We start from the raw sequence: 19,491 nt of genomic DNA, 5'->3' as shown, positions 1-19,491 counted from the left end.
AAATTCGAGAATAAAAGCCCAGTTTGATTTAAGTTATGCCTCATCATGGACTAGTTTGTGTAATATTATGAGATAGCATCTGTGGGGAGGGGCAGAACACGTTTCATATGCAGAAATTGCCAGATAGAGCTCAGAAAGACCCTGGAAAATCAGGGTCAATCTGTGGATACATTGACCAATGGTCTTTTGGTATATTTTCAAACAGCTCCACATTAGGCCCAACCACCTTCAGTTTTCCCTGCCCAAAATTCAGATACTTATCTATTGTGACAATGTGGGGGAGTCAAGCAATCCACCAGCTACGTACTTTGTAGACTTCAATGCAAATGTCCAGAAAGCCTAAACTAGAGTTGCAGTATAGTTCACCCACTACCACCAGAACACAGAAGGAAACTTTGAAATAAATCTATTTACACATTTAATTTTGGACTCACAAGGTATGATACAACATACCCTAAGTCAGAAATGGATTACAACTTTTAAAAAAATCATTCAGACTTGTAAGAGGAAGATCCTACCTGATATAAACAAGCTGCTGCGCCGAGAAAAAAGGCAATAACATAGCTTAGGTCGTCTCTGTTGTTCTGGGGGGGAAAAATTGATGTCCTTATTTAGTAACTGAAGTTGCACAACTGATCCCAGTGCCAGCCAAGCAGCCAGCACTTAGGTCATGATAAATACGGATAAATGCAAGGCAGTAAAACACATTTAACTGCATTGCTTAAGTAATAATAGCTAAATAGGTATGTCTACGTTCATTTAGCAAAAATCAAGTGAGAATTGCCATCTGTTCACCATCAAATTAATGTTATTCTGCATTTACTGAAATTGGTATCTGGAATATTCCCGCTGGGCCACTTTTTTCCAATGTACAACAGCTATCCTTGGGGACAAACCAGACTCTTCCTCTCTTTAAATGCAGATCAGAGATCTCATTTTAAGAGCAAAAGGGGTGACAAGTGCTAAACTCCCCCCCCCCAAAAAATCCATTTTTTTATCTCCCTGCAGCCTGTCCCCACCAATCTTGATTTTTGTCTAGCCAGACTAAGTAGAAACACTTGGAAATAAAAATTCAGGAGATGGACTATGAAGAGAAAAGCTGGTGTAGGGCCTTAGGATCTCTCACAAATGTGCCCCCTTTTCTCTTAAAACAAGCAAAATGTCCAGCCTATTTTCAGCGATTGCCACAGATCAACATTTAAAGAGACTGATCTGCTGCCATCACATGCATCCACTAGATGGTGCTCAGCTCCTACAAAGTAAAAAGTAAACAGGAAATGAAGAAAACCCACAAAGCAGTATTTACACAGGTGGCAGCTAAATATTATATGATATACTTTCCTTAAGTTGTAATATCTAACAGTTGTATGAGCAGGAGCTTTGGATCGGGGAGATATGGGTTCCATTTCTGCTCCACAATGGATTTTAGTTTGTTTCTCACATTACAGAAAACCTGACTTCCCAGAACATGTGTGCACATAACAAAAGCAATTGTTACACGCAAGCGGCACAGTATTTCTCAACTGAAATATGAGTTCCTTATGAGAAAATGAAAAGACAGAAATGGCTCTTGAAGATTGCTTTCAAAAGGAAGAACAATAAAGACTATAACTGCATGCAAAGCAGAAGGTTCTTCAATGATAATGGGGGAGGTGTAATTTCTAACTGTAATCCGTGGACAATTATAGAGTACAAGTCAATATAACTTTCGTTACATGCTTGAAATTGAAATATAGAAATTTTGAATATTGAAAAATAAAACAAGGCCTCAAGGACATCTCATTTGTTATAACAGTTGCATGGGTAGTAATAACATTCATATATTACTTTAGTATTATATTATGATTTAGTATCCTGAGCCAGAAGAGAAATCCAGAATAGTCTGTGTATAGTTCAATATGACTTTTCAAAAGTGTATTTTAGATTTCACTGAAAACATTTACATTTGAATTGAAAAGAAAAAGTGATGCAATTCATCTGAAATGGGAGTGAAACTCACACCTGCCATTTAGCTCAGCTGGTTAGAACATGGAGCTGATAACTCCATAAGGGCCAGCTGCAAATTCCTGCATTGCAGGGGGTTGGCCTAGAATTCTCTGAGTCCCTTCCAACTCATATGATTCTAGAGCTCCCAATGCAGTCCTCCAAAACACTTTCCCAGAGTGGAGAACATAGGAAAGAACAGTTTTAACTGGTGCATCCAGAACTTTAGCTTGGATTGCTGTAAGTGAACAGTAGAACTTCCCAGATCCTTCTCTCATCATCTTTCTATGATCTTCTCAATACAGAGAGTATTTGCAGCAATCCTGTGTTCTAAAGGGATTCACTGAGAGAAGGTACTGCATCATGGATTTCCCTGATGCAAGAGAATGGTTCACTGGCCATGTGGATCAACACCCCCACACAAAGTAAACATGTCACATGATTCAGTGCTATCACAGAGAGCTTCCTCTACCACCAGCAATGAATGTCATTGACATCCACTGCAGGCAGGCAAACTCACCACGTAAATGGCCCAGAAATGATGGGGTGGTCAGAAACACACCAAAGAAAACCTACTTCTGTTGTAAAGTTTAATAACTAGACCAACTCAAAGAATCTTATTAAAGTCTACATGTGAAACATTCTGGATTTCTCTTCTGGCTCAGCTTCCCTACAAAAAAAAGCTAGAGACACAGATCTGAAACATGTCAGTAACAGAAAGATATATCGTTCCACCAGCTGAGATGTCAAACAGCTTGGCTCAGAAGGACAAACCCAGCCTGCAAGCCATAGTTGCCAGACCTCTGTGGGAAAAGAGGGTTTTCTCCTTATCCAAACAATATTCAGAGGGTGATTCAACTCTACCACTTATTGCAAGAGCATTTTTTAAAAAGAAATTGATAGGTAATTCTTCCAAAACTGGGCTTTTGTTTTTCCCTGCTACAAAGTCATAAACATGGCTACAGTACCTGCAGAAGACTTTCTATGGCATGAACACCACGAATTAAATTCAAAGCCCCACATAAAAGGCTGAGTAGAAAGGAAACAATCCCTGACAGAGTCACAGGTTCCAGTCGCTGGTGAGGGGCTGGAAGGCAGAGGGGGGAAAAAACCACTTATCAATATTTAAAGATGTGTTCCTTAATGTTTCGGCCAAAAATGTTAATGCTATTTTTCAATGTCTTCCTGCTCAAGATTCTGTAACTTAAATGAGAAAATGCTCATATGCTTAAGAGACTCCCTTTTCATTTATTTTGAACTGAGTACTTGCTTAGAGAATATATAACGGCAAACTGAAGAAGCATAACTTCTCAGAACACATTGGAAAAAATACATTTTGCATGAGGAAAAACTGAAACTCCAAGGCCTGGTTAAAAATAAGTTTTGAGCTAACACCCAAGTTCTTCAGTATTAGGCTTCGATTGTGGGAGCACAGCTGTAAATCTCCAAAATGCAGAACTAGCTGGTGCAATTAGTCTGCAATTAGCCACTGAGTAGTTAAGTCTCACCCTTGAAATAGGGCTCTCAGAGTTTGCTTTTCTGCTCTACTAATGCATGTTACAGCTCTTAAAGAATGATTTATAGTCGACCCTAAACATGCTTACTCAGAAGTAGGGGCTCAATGGTACTTACTTGCAAGAAGGTGCACAGAAATTGACAGCCTGTTCCTTTTGCATATTTTTAATTGACAGCAATGTGGAATATTACAAAAAATGAAGAGAAATATACCCATAATTGGTATTCTAGGAGGCAACGAATGGGGTCCATTCATCTCCTAAAAGTCTTCCAAAAACTATTGTCAGTTTATCCTGCTCCAGCACTTTTAGCCCCTTAATCAGACACTCCTTTGTTACTCACAAGGAAGTCCAATTGAGCCTAATGGACTTCCTCCCAAGTAAGTGTACCAAAGGCTTAGTGGCTTAGTGTATTTGCTAAATGGGGCACTGTGAAGCAGAAGGAGAGGTAGGCTAAGTATGAAAACTTCTAGCTTCACCAGCAAATCCACAAAGGGGCCTTCTGCTCAAAGATGCGGAGGAGGAGGCTGAAAGTAAGCATTTATGCAGACATTCATCGGTGCTACTGGAGAGCCAACGGTACAGGTACACACAAATGTCTGCCAATTCATAGTGAATGTGTGTACAAGCAGTTACTGTGCTATTCCGCAACAAGTGACAGAAAATGAATATGAAAAAACAGGGCAAAATCCACAGTAGTCTAGGCAACACAGAGAGAGTGACAATGAGGTTACTGAACCATATTTAAATCATTCTGTTTAAATCAGTGAAGTGTAAAGGTGCCAACAATGAAGTTAATGAGCTGGAACATTAATATTGAGAGGGGTGTCATTCCATGTTGTTTGCATTGAACAGCTGCAGCAGAAAAAGGCTCTCCAAAGCAGTTCATAAAGTCAGAGAAAGCACAGCAGCGACAAAGGGAATTTCTCCAGAAGAAGAAAACTAGACTGTGTGAGCATCACTGTTTCCAAACTCTGGAAGGAACACACTAATCTGTGCACAGTTTAGCTGCTGTTTGGAAGAAACATTTCTATTCTACATTTTACTCTAAAACAAACATCTTGGAATAAACAAAATATATGAGAAAAAATTTCCATCAAACCTCAGTGAACTTCATAGTTAAATAGAGACTGGCTTCCTCCCTACATTCATGTCCAATGTTCTAATCCAGAATCACATATTCTAGAGACAACTGAAATTTTGCAGTGGCTTTTTACTAATATTCACAAATTCAAGCTTGTTGATTGTTACAAGAGTGGAATAATATTATGGTGGAGCCATTAGCAAGACCTCAGATTTAGCAAAATTGTAGGATCAAATTAGACATGTCATTTGACCTTGAGGGAAACAATGGGACCTTTCATCCCACTGCAAACTGAAGGTGCTGTGTTGTGAGTGGAAGATATTCTAATCAGGAAAGCAGCAGGAGCAAAGGGTTAAAGTACTCCTCTCTCCATGCCACAGTCCTGATCTGGAATAGGTCCATTGCAATGGCCATTTATTTTATTTAAAGACAGGCACACAAGGCTAAACAACAAGAATGACATCTAGTTTGGCCCCAAGATTTACAAGACTGGTGTAAGCAAATTGCTCCAGTTTTTAACTTTACACAAGCAAAATTATGTTTAAGGAAACAAACTCACCTGTAGATATTTTCCCAGTACCTTTGTATTCTGGAAGAGGTGCATGTGGAAACCCATTGGCTGAACCCAATTCAGACAAGGAAATTTGATAAGGTGGTCTCAGCCTGATTTCCGTCTGCATGTCAGCAAGGTTTATCTTTGTCGACAGAGACCGTGGGTGGTTATATCTCTGCTTGGTTCTCTGAATGAAATTATCTGTGTAAAATTAAAACAAAACCCCCTTAGACATATGTTAATAAAATCATCTGACCCCCCATGGCTTTATGGGCAATATAAGTCTCTGAGACACATTTAAATTCATTATTTGGAATTCTTACATCCATTGTGGAAAGTTTTAATATTGTTGCTACTTTATAACTAATATATCATGGGCTAATTAATTTTGCAGCACCAAAAAATTAAGCACTAGGAATCTAATTATGAATAAACTAATGACTCATGCACTGACAAGCCTGAAAGTAAGGCTTATATAATTAATGAATTGCATTTTGTTTAGCTTTTCATGCAATTCAGAATATATTCTTACAAAATAAAACAAGAGCTTGTTCTGAAAACAAGCCTCTTTTACTTTGACACACATAATATGAGAATTAACAGCATCCATAATGATGAACTTTCTTTTCCTACAAAAGCATACTACTATTCATATGCAAGAGCAAAATACGTGCTTAAAGAGGAAAGCCCATACACTTCTTCATTTTCAACATATTCTTAGGGCATCTGGAATCTAAGAGATTAGGGGAATCCCCAGCACAGCACACAGGGGGAGGAGAGGTGTGACTGTTGCATCTGGCAAGCTGAAATGCTTGCATACAGAGCGTATCTCATACATAACACAACAATGAATTCCACCCTGTGATTCCACACAAAAAATCCTTCCTGGTTGTGGCATCACCTCTGGCTCCCTTCCTAGGAAGATCTACCTAAACCCACTGCTTCAAAATGTCATTAAACAGGTGAAAGTTTTTTCTTTTTTTTGTAAGGTGCTGGAAGAATGGGCTGTATATCACAGTAAAGGTTTATGGCTCAAACAATGGTTATGTTTAGATTTTAACTGCTAATTTTATTGTGTCAGCTGATTAATAATAATAAAGCTTTTGTAAGCCTTGAATACTTTGAGGCGGAAAGATATGCTACAGTTGCAAAAATCTTGAAAGTGTCGGCTGAACTTTTCTCCGTAACCGCTTGACCGATCGTCCTGAAATTTTGACACAATGATCCAGGCCATTCCCCAAGCGTTGTTGGAAAAGAAAATCCCTCAAATTTCGTACCTGGGCAAGTATAAACCTACTTTTCCACAAAGTAAAACAGCGCCCTCAAGTGGTGTTATTCCCTCAGCTCCTCCTCCTACACCCTCTCCCTCACCATGGAGTCTACACCACACCCACAAAATAATGATGTCATCAACCAAGCAACTGAAACCACCAAGGCGGCCATTACCAGACAACCCACAGAGTCAGGCCAGGGCCAAGGAATGGAGAGATAGGGTGGAGGCCTCGGGTCACATTTAAATACTAGCCCAAGCCAAGGCTAGTTTACTTTACAGCCTAAAGACTAGGCCTTGGCTCCATTTTACAGACTAGCCCTCAGCTCTACAGCCCTTTAAATACTAGCCCTGGGTGGGAGGTGGGGGAGCCCAAATAGGTCATAGGCTGACGTAGTGTGGGGGGAGCAACTGTCCAACAACCACCAAAACAGCCATTCCACGCCCAAAGCCCAAGCCCAAAGCCTCTCCTGGCAGCTGCATTAATAAACGCCTGGCAGTCGTTCATCATTTCTCCTAACACGCACTTGGAGGCACAGCGAGGGGTTTTCGCTTTATAATTTAGTGGGCATTGTGTCACATGCGAGGCTCCGGCGGCCATTTTAAGTAAGGGCAGTCATGCCCCTTTTAACCTAGACTTTATATACTACGACTGAATGCAAGCCTCTGCGTCTTTTTAAAAAAACAACAACCATGCACTTTCTCTCCCCAGTTTAAGTCCTCAGATATTCCCCCCACCCCCGATTTACAATCCCCTACCTTCCCCTTGCCACTTTCTGGGTTTTTTATGGAACTGAACAACTCGGGTGCTTCAGAACGTGCCTTCTGCTGTCAGGCCCTTGCAAGGCCAGACAGAGGCCCGGGCCAGGTAGATAATGTGGCCCTGTTTTTAACCCTTTTGTTACTTTTTTCATTTTACTGATTGTGAATATTCTGACCCAGGCCCCCTTTGGATTCAGAAGCCCACGCCAAGTGGCCCATATGACCCCCCTCCTTCTGTCTGGGCCTGTCTGTTGCTACGGGGCTGTGGGGTTTTGCTATTTGACACCCCCCCCCCCGGGTCGGGATTTTAAAATTAGTTCTCTGGGTCCCAGGGCGCATCATCACCCCCGATCCTTAATCTAAATATATAGAAATGTTCACGATGCGTGCGCAGGGGCCAATGTATGGAGATACAGGGGGGAGGGGACAACAGAGGGCATCAGACAAAAGTAAATACTGGGAAATGGAACCCAGAAACTGACAGTTCCTTCTCCAAGTGTGGGGGCCAAGGTATGGAGATACATGGGGGAGGGGCCAACACTCCCCAGGGACAACAGAGTGAAGGGTATTCTACCGAAACACAGGGATGAGCCGGGGTGGAGGGAGGAGGGGCAGGATACGTCATGGATCGGGACAGGGTGGGGATCACAGGAAAGAACCACAGCAACGTGTGGCCGGGTCAGCTAGTATATATATGATCTAAAACAGATCCCTCGCTAACAGAACCAGCGGTCAGGGATGATGGGAATTGTAGTACAAAACATCTGGAGGGCCGAAGTTTGGGGATGCCTGATCTAAAACAAGTCCGTCATTAAAGAAAGTGGTGAATCCCCTTTACCGAACTCAATGAAGCAGTATGGTCTAACAGCTGTATTTGTCTTCATCATGTTGTATGTTGTGATGAACTCCTTTTGAAGCTCATCCAGGAAGCAGAAGGCCAGGACACTGGGGTAATTTTCAGTGCAGAGCATCATGTAACTTACTCCCAAGGAACTAATAAAACTACAAAACAAAACAAAAACATTTTAAAATGTGTTTAACGTTTCAGAATTAAATTCATACATCTACAGCTTGACTAGAGCAGCTCTCTGTGCTGTAAGAACAAGAAAAAATGGCTCTGAGTGTAATGAAAGCATCAATATTCATGAGAAATTGTAACATTGTTTTCAAGAGGAAAAGGTCCCGGGTGTGTCCCACCACAAGTAAAAAGCAAAAGAGTAAGAGGATTTTTCCTTTCTAAAGTAGGAAGGAGGAAACAGATCAAAGAGTGAACTTCCCCTCTTTAACCTCTGAATGTTTTAATTATTGGTTGTGCATAAAAGGACATATTCATTCCAAAACCCAAATCAAAAAAGCTCATCAGAATTATCTTTATGAGCCAGAGAATGAAATCCTGCCCTAGCAATGATGCTTCTTTGTCAGTATTCAGTGATGGCATTGCATTAAAAGAACTCATCAGAAGCTGGAAAACTCCCCAGATCTAATTGAAATTCTGGCATACGCTTACACTCTTTATTATTAAACATTCCGTTAAAACACTGCATTAGTTCATCATTCCGTGTGCCATTCAAAACAATAATTCCAGGACAATTTTAGGTACATACTGTACATCTGACACTATATATATATATATATATATATATATATATATATATATATATATATATATTGGTATACTAAACATCAGAGATTTATCAAGAATATTTAGGGAAGTTTGTTTATAAAGGTCAGTACCAGAAATGTACACATCAGATAATACAAATTATCTACTTTTGAACTGTGAATATTGATTCTCTCCCCAACCCCATTTGCATCTACTTACAAATAATTCGTTTCCCATTTGGTCTAGGACCCACTTAATTATTAAGATCATGAAACATACGGTACACACTGTAGCACGCACACAAACTCATTTCAATTAAACCATTCCAAAGTATGGTACAAGAAAAATGAAGGCAATGAGAAAGGCTTGAAATTTATGTTTTCAGCTTAAAGATACACATGGTTTTATGGCTGCTGTACACTGCTGTAATTTAATCCAGATATAGTCCATATAGGTGTGCATAAGGCATGCTGGGCTTTTCTATAACCTATTGGACAAAAAGAAAAGGCACTGCCAACAAACTCATGGTCGTAGACACAAAATATATTGAAGTCTGTAGGAAATTAAAGAAAAACTATAGCCAGGAGTGGCCCAACACTCAGCAGGTGAAGTCCCAACTGATATGCTTCAAAAACTAAAGGTAAACAACCAATGGAACAAAATGGCATAATGTGCTATGACATCACACTACTGCTCCCACCATGTGTTCACAGCATATTTTGCCCCATTAGATTCATTTCATAAACACTTCAAAGGAAAAGCATCTCTGTTTCCAGAAGGGTAGTCCAAGGCTTGACTGCCTATGATATACTAGGGTTTATGTCAGACCACTATATCAAAATAATCACTTGATATGCCTTCTGATTACTCTGCCCTTATATGCCCGAAGGAATGTCTCCCTCCTCGTGGTTCAGCCTGGACACTCAGATCCAACACCAAGGGCATTCTGGTGGTTCCCTCACTGCAAGAAGTGAAGCAACAGGGAACCAGGCAGAGGGGCTTCTCGGTAGTGGCTGCCACCTTGTGAAATGCCCTCCCATCAGATGTCAAGGAGATGAGTAATTATATATCTTTTAGGAGACATCTGAAGACAAAAATGGGGATCCAAAGAGACAAATTTAAAATAACTAGAAGACTGGCAGAAGAAAAATGTCTTAACCTCTTGTTTTAAAGATATCAGAGATGGCGCCAACCTAACCTTCTTTGGGAGGGAGTTCCACAGTTGAGATGCTGCCACCAAAAAGGCCCTGTCTCATGGCAGTGGAATGCAAAACAGGATCTCTGAGGATGGTGTGTGTGTGTGTGTGTGTGTGTGTGTGTGTGTGTGTGTATGTGTGTATGAAGAATGAAGAAGTTGTACAAATGCCTTCATACTTAAGATTTATGAAAATGCATCATCACTTAAAGCTAACCTAGTTTTCCCCAAAAAAACCAAATAGTTGTTTCACTCCCTATTATAGCAGCCAGCAGTTGTATATGAAACAAGATAAAATGCTGTTGCATAGAAAAGACAAATCCCAAATAGAACTTACTTTAGGTTATACAGTCCTGCATGAAGTGTGCATCTATCTGGAAGCTGAGAAAGTCTCTTTGCAATAGTTTTGAAGTATTTTTGGCACTCCTGCACACCAATGTTTTGCTCATAATCAGTAGAAGCAGATAGAGGGAGTCCATCTCTCACACGGACCACCGAGGCAGACAAGATCATGGACATTGCCAGCAGACACAAGGAAAATCTGAAACAGAATACAGAGTTTGATTTACCTTTGCTTTCATTCACTACATTTCCAGTAAGTGCATCTCGGGGTTCTAGTAAAATCCCTGGTTCAACCCCTGAGAATAGCCCATCTGAAACTCTGGAGTGCCACAACCAGACAGTGTACTGTACACAAAACTGAGCAAGTTGGATCTGACTTCCTATGCACCTAATCCTATTTCTTATATTCATATGACATTTAGCAAGCCATCATAAAAGTAATTCTGTCACCACAACTAGGGGAAGAAGAGCAGTCACAAATTGTTCCAAACACAAAACTGCATCATCACTGAAATATATAAGTGGGCCCTGCAACAAAATGTTGTAAAGTGTTTCTGTACAATATTCCAGCCAGCCATAGCCTCATCCGGGCTGCTCCATTCTGTTCCCCCCACTTTTCCATTCACTCACCCAATGAGTGACCACTACTAAGCATACTCAGCCTTAACTGAACTGTTTTGTGGAGACCGAATGTTCCCTAAGAATCTTTTGCTAAAGACTTTTGTATGTCTGCAAACAATGAAGTTCTCCTGAACATGCTGGTGCCTCCCCTCCTGTTTCCCAGTGTCCTTGCTTTGGCTGTCATCCTGCTTGCATTCATTTATAACTCCTGCAACAAAATATTGCAGTGTGGAGTGCTCTTGTTCAGAGTTCTAGCCAGCCAGCCATCCAGGCAACCAACCAACCAACCAATCATGGCCTTTTCCAAAATAGTCCATTCCATTTCCCCTCCTCACTAGTTTGCATTCCCCACCTCCAGCAGTCAACCAGCATCACATGGTTCACTGAGCTGACTTAGCCTCCCTCCTTTAAACACAGAGCCTGCCAATACCTTCCTCTTTTGCTTTTGGGGGCTACATAAGTTGGAGAATGAGTTTGCTCTTGGCATATGGGATTATTTGCTCCTAGCTGGATATTATTCCTAGCTGTGAGATATATGATACTTCATAATATGTGGAAAACAGGATGAGCTTATTAAAACATTCATAATGCAGAGGTTTCTCTAGTAATAAATCATTGCAGGCATTTAAAATGCCTACTAGGCAGTCTTTTTGTACAATATCCCAAACTGTAATTAAGAAACACTCAAGTTTCTCTTTAAAGTACTCATAAAACTAGGAGAGCATTGTGAAACTTACCAAACAGAATGCTTTTGGTATCTACAGACTCCCACAATTCCACTCGGCACCACCCTCAGGTTGGTCAACCTGGAGAACTGGGCAAGGATTATCACAGTTTGTGAATTGTGATCTGCACTGCTTCCCATCTCCAGGGTTGCATGCTGTTCCCTGAAGATGCTGTGGGTACATTAAAGCAGCAGCACTCAAGTACACTCAACCCCACCGCATGTAAATTTCTCTTTTCCCTTGGGAAAGGCCAGTGGATGGAAGAGGGAATGTCAGCTGGAAAGAAGGTGGCAGGAAGATGATAGGCAGGGAGTAGGAAACTATTTTTTTTTGACATAGCTGCCAAGCCAGCCCAAAATTGTAGATCCCTGGGTATAGAATGCTACCCAGCAACATCAGATGCAAATATGTCACTTATTCACTGAATACCATAGTCCTTACTCCTGCCCGCCAAATTTCTTATGTATAAGAAATTGCCCAAAACACTGCCCTAAGAATAAACAGTAGCAAGTTACTTTTAAATGCCATTAATGGAACGAAGCCACATTTAGTTCAAACTACAGCTCATGAACCCACCATGGTTACAAACATATTTGCAAATTGCAGTTTGATACAGTACAAATGTAAAATGGGTTAGCTCTGAAAATGAAAGGGAGAGGAAAATTCACAACCAAGAGGAGTAGGTTGTGTCTGAACCTGTGGGCCACGCATGAATTCTTAACCATTATGAATGATTAAGAAGCATTATGAATGCGCCAGCCAAAGTGTTTTAACACAAAGCTATTTTTGTCAGCTTTTTAAAAGAAAACAACGGTTGCACATGGAGAGAAATGCAACTGGAAGTACCAGTGTGTCCATTCCTCGGAAACAAACGAAATAAAATCCTCACAACACTAAACAGGTTCACACAATCCATGCTTAAAGTATGGAAGGAGAAAGCAGGTGAAGTGCCCCCACCCTATTCATCCCCCTGGCCACCACCCCAATATTCCACTATGCAGCCCACAGCTTCCAAACAAAAACATGGCAAGTCAAAGGTTTACACAGCCTAACAGACTTCTACAAAAAAGTCAAACCCATACTAACACAAAAAAAATAAAAGACAAACTAGGGAAAACAAGGTGTCCCCTACTTTGTATACCCTGGCTGACCCAGCACCAACTGCACACCTTCTTAAATAACCCAGCAGCAAAAGCACTCTGAACACCTTCGAAAAACTTCTACAACAGAGGGGCACAGCAAGGGGATGGTATCCACAATATACAAACTACTACTCAAGACCCCACCAAACTGTGTTTAAAACTTTGTTTAAACTATGGTCTAAACCACCCTTTAAGTCAATCTCAGCCAAAAGAAGAGAACTGACTTCGAAACTAATTTATAGATGGTACCTAACACCTCGGAAGTTGGCACTGATACACCCAGGAACCTCACCTAAATGCTGGAGAGATTGCACCACTACAGGCACATACCTCTGAAAACAGAGACATTGTATGTACCCTTGTTAACCATGAAAATCCTTTAATAAAAACAATTTTTAAAAGGCAATGTAATGGTGTGTTCTAGACTAGTTTTGTTCATGAGGCTAAAATAGTTTAACTGCACATCTGTCAGTTTAAATGGCCTATAATTCACAGATGCAACATGTGTTCCAACAGTTCACTTACAAGATTGCATACTGTATAAACAAATTTCATACAATAAAAAAATCCATGAGTTCAGTCTTAATACTATTCTACTTAGAAAGAGATTCCTCCTCCTTTCCTTATCCAAATTTCCATTAATCAAAATTAATCTTAGCTGAGAAAACAAAGTATAATTCTGGTGACCTGATTATATAATGCAATTTCTGTTATTTTGAAACAATTCTGCAACATATAAAGCTAGTACAGATTCTCCTTTTCAGTATGTTTTTCTTTGTATTTTAGAACCAGAGATACAAAACAAAAAACAAAAAAATCACAAATACTAGGGAACTGGAGATGGTTAGAGCTTCACAAGACTAGATCTATTTTACAAAATCTTCCCTAAATCCTGGATAAACAGCATTCATTTCCTTTGAACTCCTATTTATGCAAAGGCAAATTAGTCACTCTTCCAAAAGATAAGCCTTCCTAAAACCTGCAAGCTGTTTTTCATGCATTACCAGATGATAGTAGCAGAAAGCTGTATTTAGCTACAGCCCTATCTCATATCATTAGTCAAAGGGGTTCTAAATGAAACCGTGTTCATACCTCATTGCATGATATAAAATGTGCTTGTGGATTAAATTTGCCTGTGAGCTGCTCCTCTATTATGTATATCATCTGAGAATGCTATTATCCTGTTATCTTCATCCTTACATCTTACACTTTTAGAAATACTCTGGTTGCTTCCAGATGAACTGTTTATTGAACATTTATCCTTATTAATATGCACAAAGATTGTGTGGAGTTTAGAGCATTCATTGTGATTAACATACAGGGAAGTTACATGACACTGTGTCAAGCGATCATCATTCCCCACTTTCCGGTGCATCCAATCACTTTCCTTATCATGAAATGTCTGATTTGGAGGAAAGAGTGGGTTTGTTGTACAAGAGTCCTCATCAACTTGAATTGCGTAACTTGGATTTGCCAGTGTGTGAAATAATAGCAACAGTTTAAAAAGCTCTGAGACAGACTACCATATGCACTGCCACCCACAAGTAGAGCTCCTACGTGTATAATCATCCCTGTTTTTTTTCTATGAGGAAGGCAGCTCCACTCAATAGAGTGAGGACATCTTTGCAGGCTGCAGCACTCCATATTTGTTTTGGAGCACCACTCCTCAATCACTTGGTCAGTTTCCTTGGCTTTACACCTTCAAATGTGTGGCAAAATTGGCCCCTGCTCAGGGATAAACTATGCAATGACTTAAACTCCTCTTAAAATGTACTAACCATCCACTTGGGAGGGGACTGAAAATCACTGGGATCACAGCAGATGTGGAGCATTCTCCAGATGTGCTCTCTGCATTAGGGGAAAGCTCCCAAAGTCCCAATGAGAACTTTACGGGTTTTCCCAAAATTATTTCCATTGTAACTACAAGAAGGCAGGAAATGGATAAACTCTCCCTCCACATCTCCTCCACCCCAATATTTATCAGCCATCCAGACAGCTGCTAATAGCATTTTTAAAAAATCTGTACAGTGGTGCCTCACTAGACGAATTTAATTCGTTCCAGGACTCAATTCGTCCTACGAAAAATTTGTCTAGCGAGTCCCGGTTTCCCATAGGAATGCACTGAAACTTAATCAATGCGTTCCTATGGGCTCCGGGGGACTGGCGGCGGGGAAGGCAGGCAGGCGCTTGCTCTCTTTCCTGCTTGCCTTCCCCAGCCAAGAGAGCTGTGTGCCAGGCAGCGGGGGAGGGGGAGAAGCAGGGGAACGGATCGTTCCTCCGCTTCCCCCCTGCCTGACAGAGCCGGCGGGCGCTGCTTGCCGGGGCTTGTTAAGCAGCGTCCGCCACGCTAAGGCACCGGGGGACGGAGCCGAAGCACGGCGGGTGCTGCTTGAAGCCCTGGCAAGCAGCGCCCGCCGCTCTTCAGATCCGTCCCCCGGAGCAGAAGAGTGGCGGGTGCTGCTTGGCAGGGTTGACAAGTGTCGGGCGCTTTCCCCCCCACCCCGCCTGTTACACAGCGGGGATCGGACGAGGCTTCTCAAGCCCCGTCAGATCCCCGCTGTGTCGGGCGGGGTGGGGGGAAAGCGGATTGGATCCGTTCCTCCGCTTCTCCCCCCCCCCTTCCCGCACTACAGTATTTCCCCTTTGTGTTCCACTGGTCTCTGCCGGTTGCCCCTCACTGCTTGCGGCAACCGGCAGAGACCAGTGGAACACAAAGGGGAACCAGCTGCAGCTCAGGAAGAAGGCAAAGGAAGATCAGCTGAGAGGCGCTGACAGCTCATCTTCTTTTGCCTTCTTCCCACGCTATAGCTGGTTCCCCTTGCTAGAGCAGCGTTTCTCAACCGCTGTTCCGCGGAACACTAGTGTGCCGCGAGACGCTGGCTGGTGTGCCGCGACGTGCCGCGGCGAGAAGGGCGATTTGCTGCCTTGCCACGTGCCTAGTCACGTGCCGCAACGAGAAGGCGGCCGCCATTAGAGGGCGCTGACCCGCCGTAAAGGAAGCCGGCCGGGGGACTTCCGGGTTGCCACGGACCGCTCCAGATGCTCCCTGACGAAGTCCGGGGAGCGCTACTCTTTGTGGGGTGAAAACGGGCGGTTTTGAGGCTTCAAACTCCCGTGTGAGGAACAGGGGGGACTCCCTGCCTAAAGAGGGGTTGCAGGGCGTTGGAGGGGTTCCCGCAACGGACTGCGAGGTCCAGAAGGGGATCACAGACGCCGGCTGCAACTCTCTCCCTTCCGCACTGAGAAACCCTGGCTGCTGAAGCGCACAAGCGGCAAAACCTCCGAAATAAGAAAGAACCGTGACCTGCATAAAAGGTTGGTGCAACTCTACCCTACTGCAACTCTTCAGAATTAAAGAGACTATGTGTATCTGTAGAAGTGCAAAGAGATAAAAAAAAGAGAGATACTTGAATGGCATTCAGAAAGATACTTTTAAGAGGCGCTTAAAAGAAACATTCCAAACAGACTGAGAGAGGGCAGAAGGGAGCCTTGCTTGCCTTGGAAAAAGATTGCAAACAGCGGAGGAGTTTTAAGAAATAAAAATAAAGAGGGGGTCAACTCTGATGTATTTAGATAACTGCAATATAGGCACAGAGTTAAATTTTTTAACTTTTTTAATGGTGGTGTGCCTCGTGATTTTTTTCATGGAACAAGTGTGCCTTTGCCCAAAAAAGGTTGAAAAACACTGCTAGAGGAATGCCCAGTAGGTTTTGTGATCGGAGGTTTTTATGGCCATGCTTCGCAAGACGAAGTGGCAGCCATAGAAAACCTCGTTGTCTTGCGAGGCAACCTGCGATCGCAAAACCTATTCGTTAAGCGAAAAATTTGTCTAGCAGGGCATTCGTCTAGCGAGGCACCACTGTATGTTAAAGGCAAAGACTGACATACTGTATCTAGTTTGCCCCTCAGAAAATGAAACGTGCACAGCAAAGCATTGAATAAGCATGCAAGTTGGTTCAGAGTAAGGATGGCTTACATATAGGGACAGAAGAGGGTCCAGATGGGAAACCCTAAAAGTTAAGCTGTCAGTAACCTTACAGAAATATATTTGAGTGAAAATATTTAGTACTCAGACAATTTCTATAAATTACTATCACGGTGTTGTCTAACATTCTAATGGTAGTAAAATAAGTTCAAAGCAAGATGAAAGAAAGGTGGGTTTTGCAGACTATTGGGGGACAAGTGTGTAAGAACAAAAAATTGGTCACAAATTCTGCTAATAATATAACAATATACTTAAGCTCATATTTCACCAAACCAAAAAATAATAACACATTTTGTTCAATGGGGCCTACTCCCTAGTGAGTTTGTTTAGGATTATGCCTTAAGGTTTTCTGAAACAACTATTCTTGAAAGAAAAGGGCACTGTTCAGCTATACTTTTATTTGCAACATACTGGAAAACTAAGGAGACCATTTCTTTTTTCCATCTCTGAAAGAATGGTATAGAAAATTATGGGGCAAAGAAATCATCAATAAAATTACATGATGTATTTTTGTGTTAGGGAAGAGAAACAAAATTGATGTGTTTGGAGAAGAATGGAAATGGCTTAGAAACTGCTGAAATGCTGAACAAAGTATTATTAAGCAAAATCCCTTTCCTTATTATAAGGTTTGTCCTTTAGTTTCATTATGTTTATGTTTTAATGATTTTTTTCCTATTTAAATTTGAGATGTGTATGAATACATCCTTTTAAAAAACTTTCGGCTTTCTCAGAAACATAATAAATATAGTGGTACCTCTGGTTACAAACTCAATTTGTTCCGGAGGTCCATTCTTAACCTGAAACTGTTCTTAACCTGAGGTACCACTTTAGCTAATGGGGCCTCCCGCTGCTGCTGTCCCACTGCTGCACGATTTCTGTTCTCATCCTGAGGTAAGTTCTTAACCCGAGGTACTACTTCCGGGTTAGCAGAGTCTGTAACCTGAAGTGTTTGTAACCCGAGGTGTTTGTAACCTGAGGTACCACTATAAAATAATGGGATACATGACAATTGTTTTTAAACTAATACTGTGGATAGACAGTCTGTATTATGGCACATAGTGATACACAGAAGGCAGTAAATCATGTGCCAATACTGGCAGATATTATAGTTGTCTGGCTAACATTTTATTATGTTGCTCCTCATAAGCCCACATAGGCAAGTAAAATGGCTGAAATCTGTTACTTAATAATGTGTTCAATTGTGTTGACTGGCAGACCTTTCAGCAACCTAAAAGGGGCTTGCATTAACAACGGACTGTTATTTTATTTTTAATTATTTACAATAAAATAGGCTGGATCTCCATTGCTTTAAAGCTATAACCACAAATGCAGCTGCCATAGCTCTGAACCATATTTTCACTAGGCTATGCTCACGTTTCCAGTCTCAATAACCATATCTTGAAAGGTGGAAGACAGCCCCATACTTTAAGGCAAAGGTAGGGAACCTGTAGCTAGCCAGACATTGCTGGACTAGAACTACAGTTGTCCCTGACTGGCTGAGGCTCATGCAAGCTGGTATCCAACAGCATATGGAGGGCTATAGGTTCCCTATCTCTGAGCATCACAAAAGCTAAGATCTTATGTACATTTACCTATGAGCAAGTCCCACCTGGAAGTTAGTCATTGTATTGCCAATACAAGTTGGAGCCTGGAGCATTTGCTTCCATAGACCTACTTGTTTGTTGAGATCATCAAAGGAGGCTCTCCTAATGTTGACACCACTGGCTGTGGCACAGAATGCAGCAACCTAAGCAAGGGCCTTTCTTGTGGTTGTATATGTTCCACAGAACTCCCTCTGCCCTGAAATATGCTTGGTGCAGATTCTGTTGGATCCCAACACCTGCCTCAGACTTAGCTCTTTACCTCAGCCTTTTCTGACTATTATTATTTTATTTTAATAACTGCTTGCTACGTACAGACTTCCTAAGCAACTTACAAAATTTTAAGAGCATAAACATAAAGCAGAGCATAAAATAAGGAAAAGTACGGTAACAATACATAACAATTAAAGAACTCTATATTCCATAAATCAGACCCAGCTTGAAATAGTATTTATTGTTGGCTGCAGTGGGTATAATTTTATAATGGTTTTAATATGTATTTTATCCTATTGTATTTTGTGAACTGCTCTGGTTTTACTTAGCTGAAGACCAACATACAAATACGGTAGCTAACTAACTTAGCAAACTAAGAGGAATACTCTTGTGGCTTTTTGAGTTTAAACCACGGAACAATGTTACCATATGAAGAGAGTTGCATTAATGTAACCTCAGGGATACACAGCTCAGATTACCATATGGCCAAATCAGTAATTGCCACAGTATTATTACATTCATTATGCAATAACAGCACGCTCAAGAAGCTGAGGCCTAACCCACACTGGTAAGGAAGAACTTCCTGGCATGTACTCCCTCAGGATGTGGTGGACTCTCCTTCATTCCAGGTTTTTCAACAGAGGCTGGATGGCAATTCATCAGGGGTTCTTTAGCTGTGATTCCTGCATTGCAGGGGGCTGGACTAAATGACCCTTGGAATCCCTTCTAACTCTGCAGTTCTATAATTGTATCATTCTACTGTACCATTACTAACCACTTAATAACTTTCCACAGCCATACCTACAACAATTGCCCTAAAATGTCACAGCATCCCCACCCCCCAGTATCATATTAGGGAAGGCTGAGGGAAGGGTTCCTTCACCCCCTTTTATTTAAA

General features: G+C 41.5%; 1 protein-coding gene across 3 annotated transcripts in view; it reads right to left on the bottom strand.

Annotated features, from left to right (window-relative positions):
- The window catches only part of SEC22A (SEC22 homolog A, vesicle trafficking protein), a 33,950-nt gene that overhangs the window by 11,683 nt on the left and 2,776 nt on the right, over nucleotides 1–19,491 (bottom strand). For 2 of the 3 annotated variants that reach the window (XM_060276313.1, XM_035129076.2), the window contains exons 2-6: nucleotides 10,302–10,505; nucleotides 8,005–8,168; nucleotides 5,141–5,335; nucleotides 2,952–3,070; nucleotides 519–584 (exon numbers count right to left, since the gene is read on the bottom strand). In XM_060276313.1, the coding sequence (XP_060132296.1) occupies nucleotides 519–584; nucleotides 2,952–3,070; nucleotides 5,141–5,335; nucleotides 8,005–8,168; nucleotides 10,302–10,483 (726 nt within the window). In that variant the 5' untranslated portion in view covers nucleotides 10,484–10,505. Of the gene's footprint in view, nucleotides 1–518; nucleotides 585–2,951; nucleotides 3,071–5,140; nucleotides 5,336–8,004; nucleotides 8,169–10,301; nucleotides 10,506–11,664; nucleotides 15,065–19,491 lie in introns of those variants that run through there. The other variant, XM_060276355.1, reaches the window with a different exon arrangement.

This window comes from Zootoca vivipara, chromosome 1, assembly GCF_963506605.1.
Source record: "Zootoca vivipara chromosome 1, rZooViv1.1, whole genome shotgun sequence".
Classification (NCBI taxonomy): Eukaryota; Metazoa; Chordata; class Lepidosauria; order Squamata; family Lacertidae; genus Zootoca; species Zootoca vivipara.
Note: the sequence above shows the minus strand (reverse complement) of the source record. Positions and strands in the feature narration are given on the sequence as shown.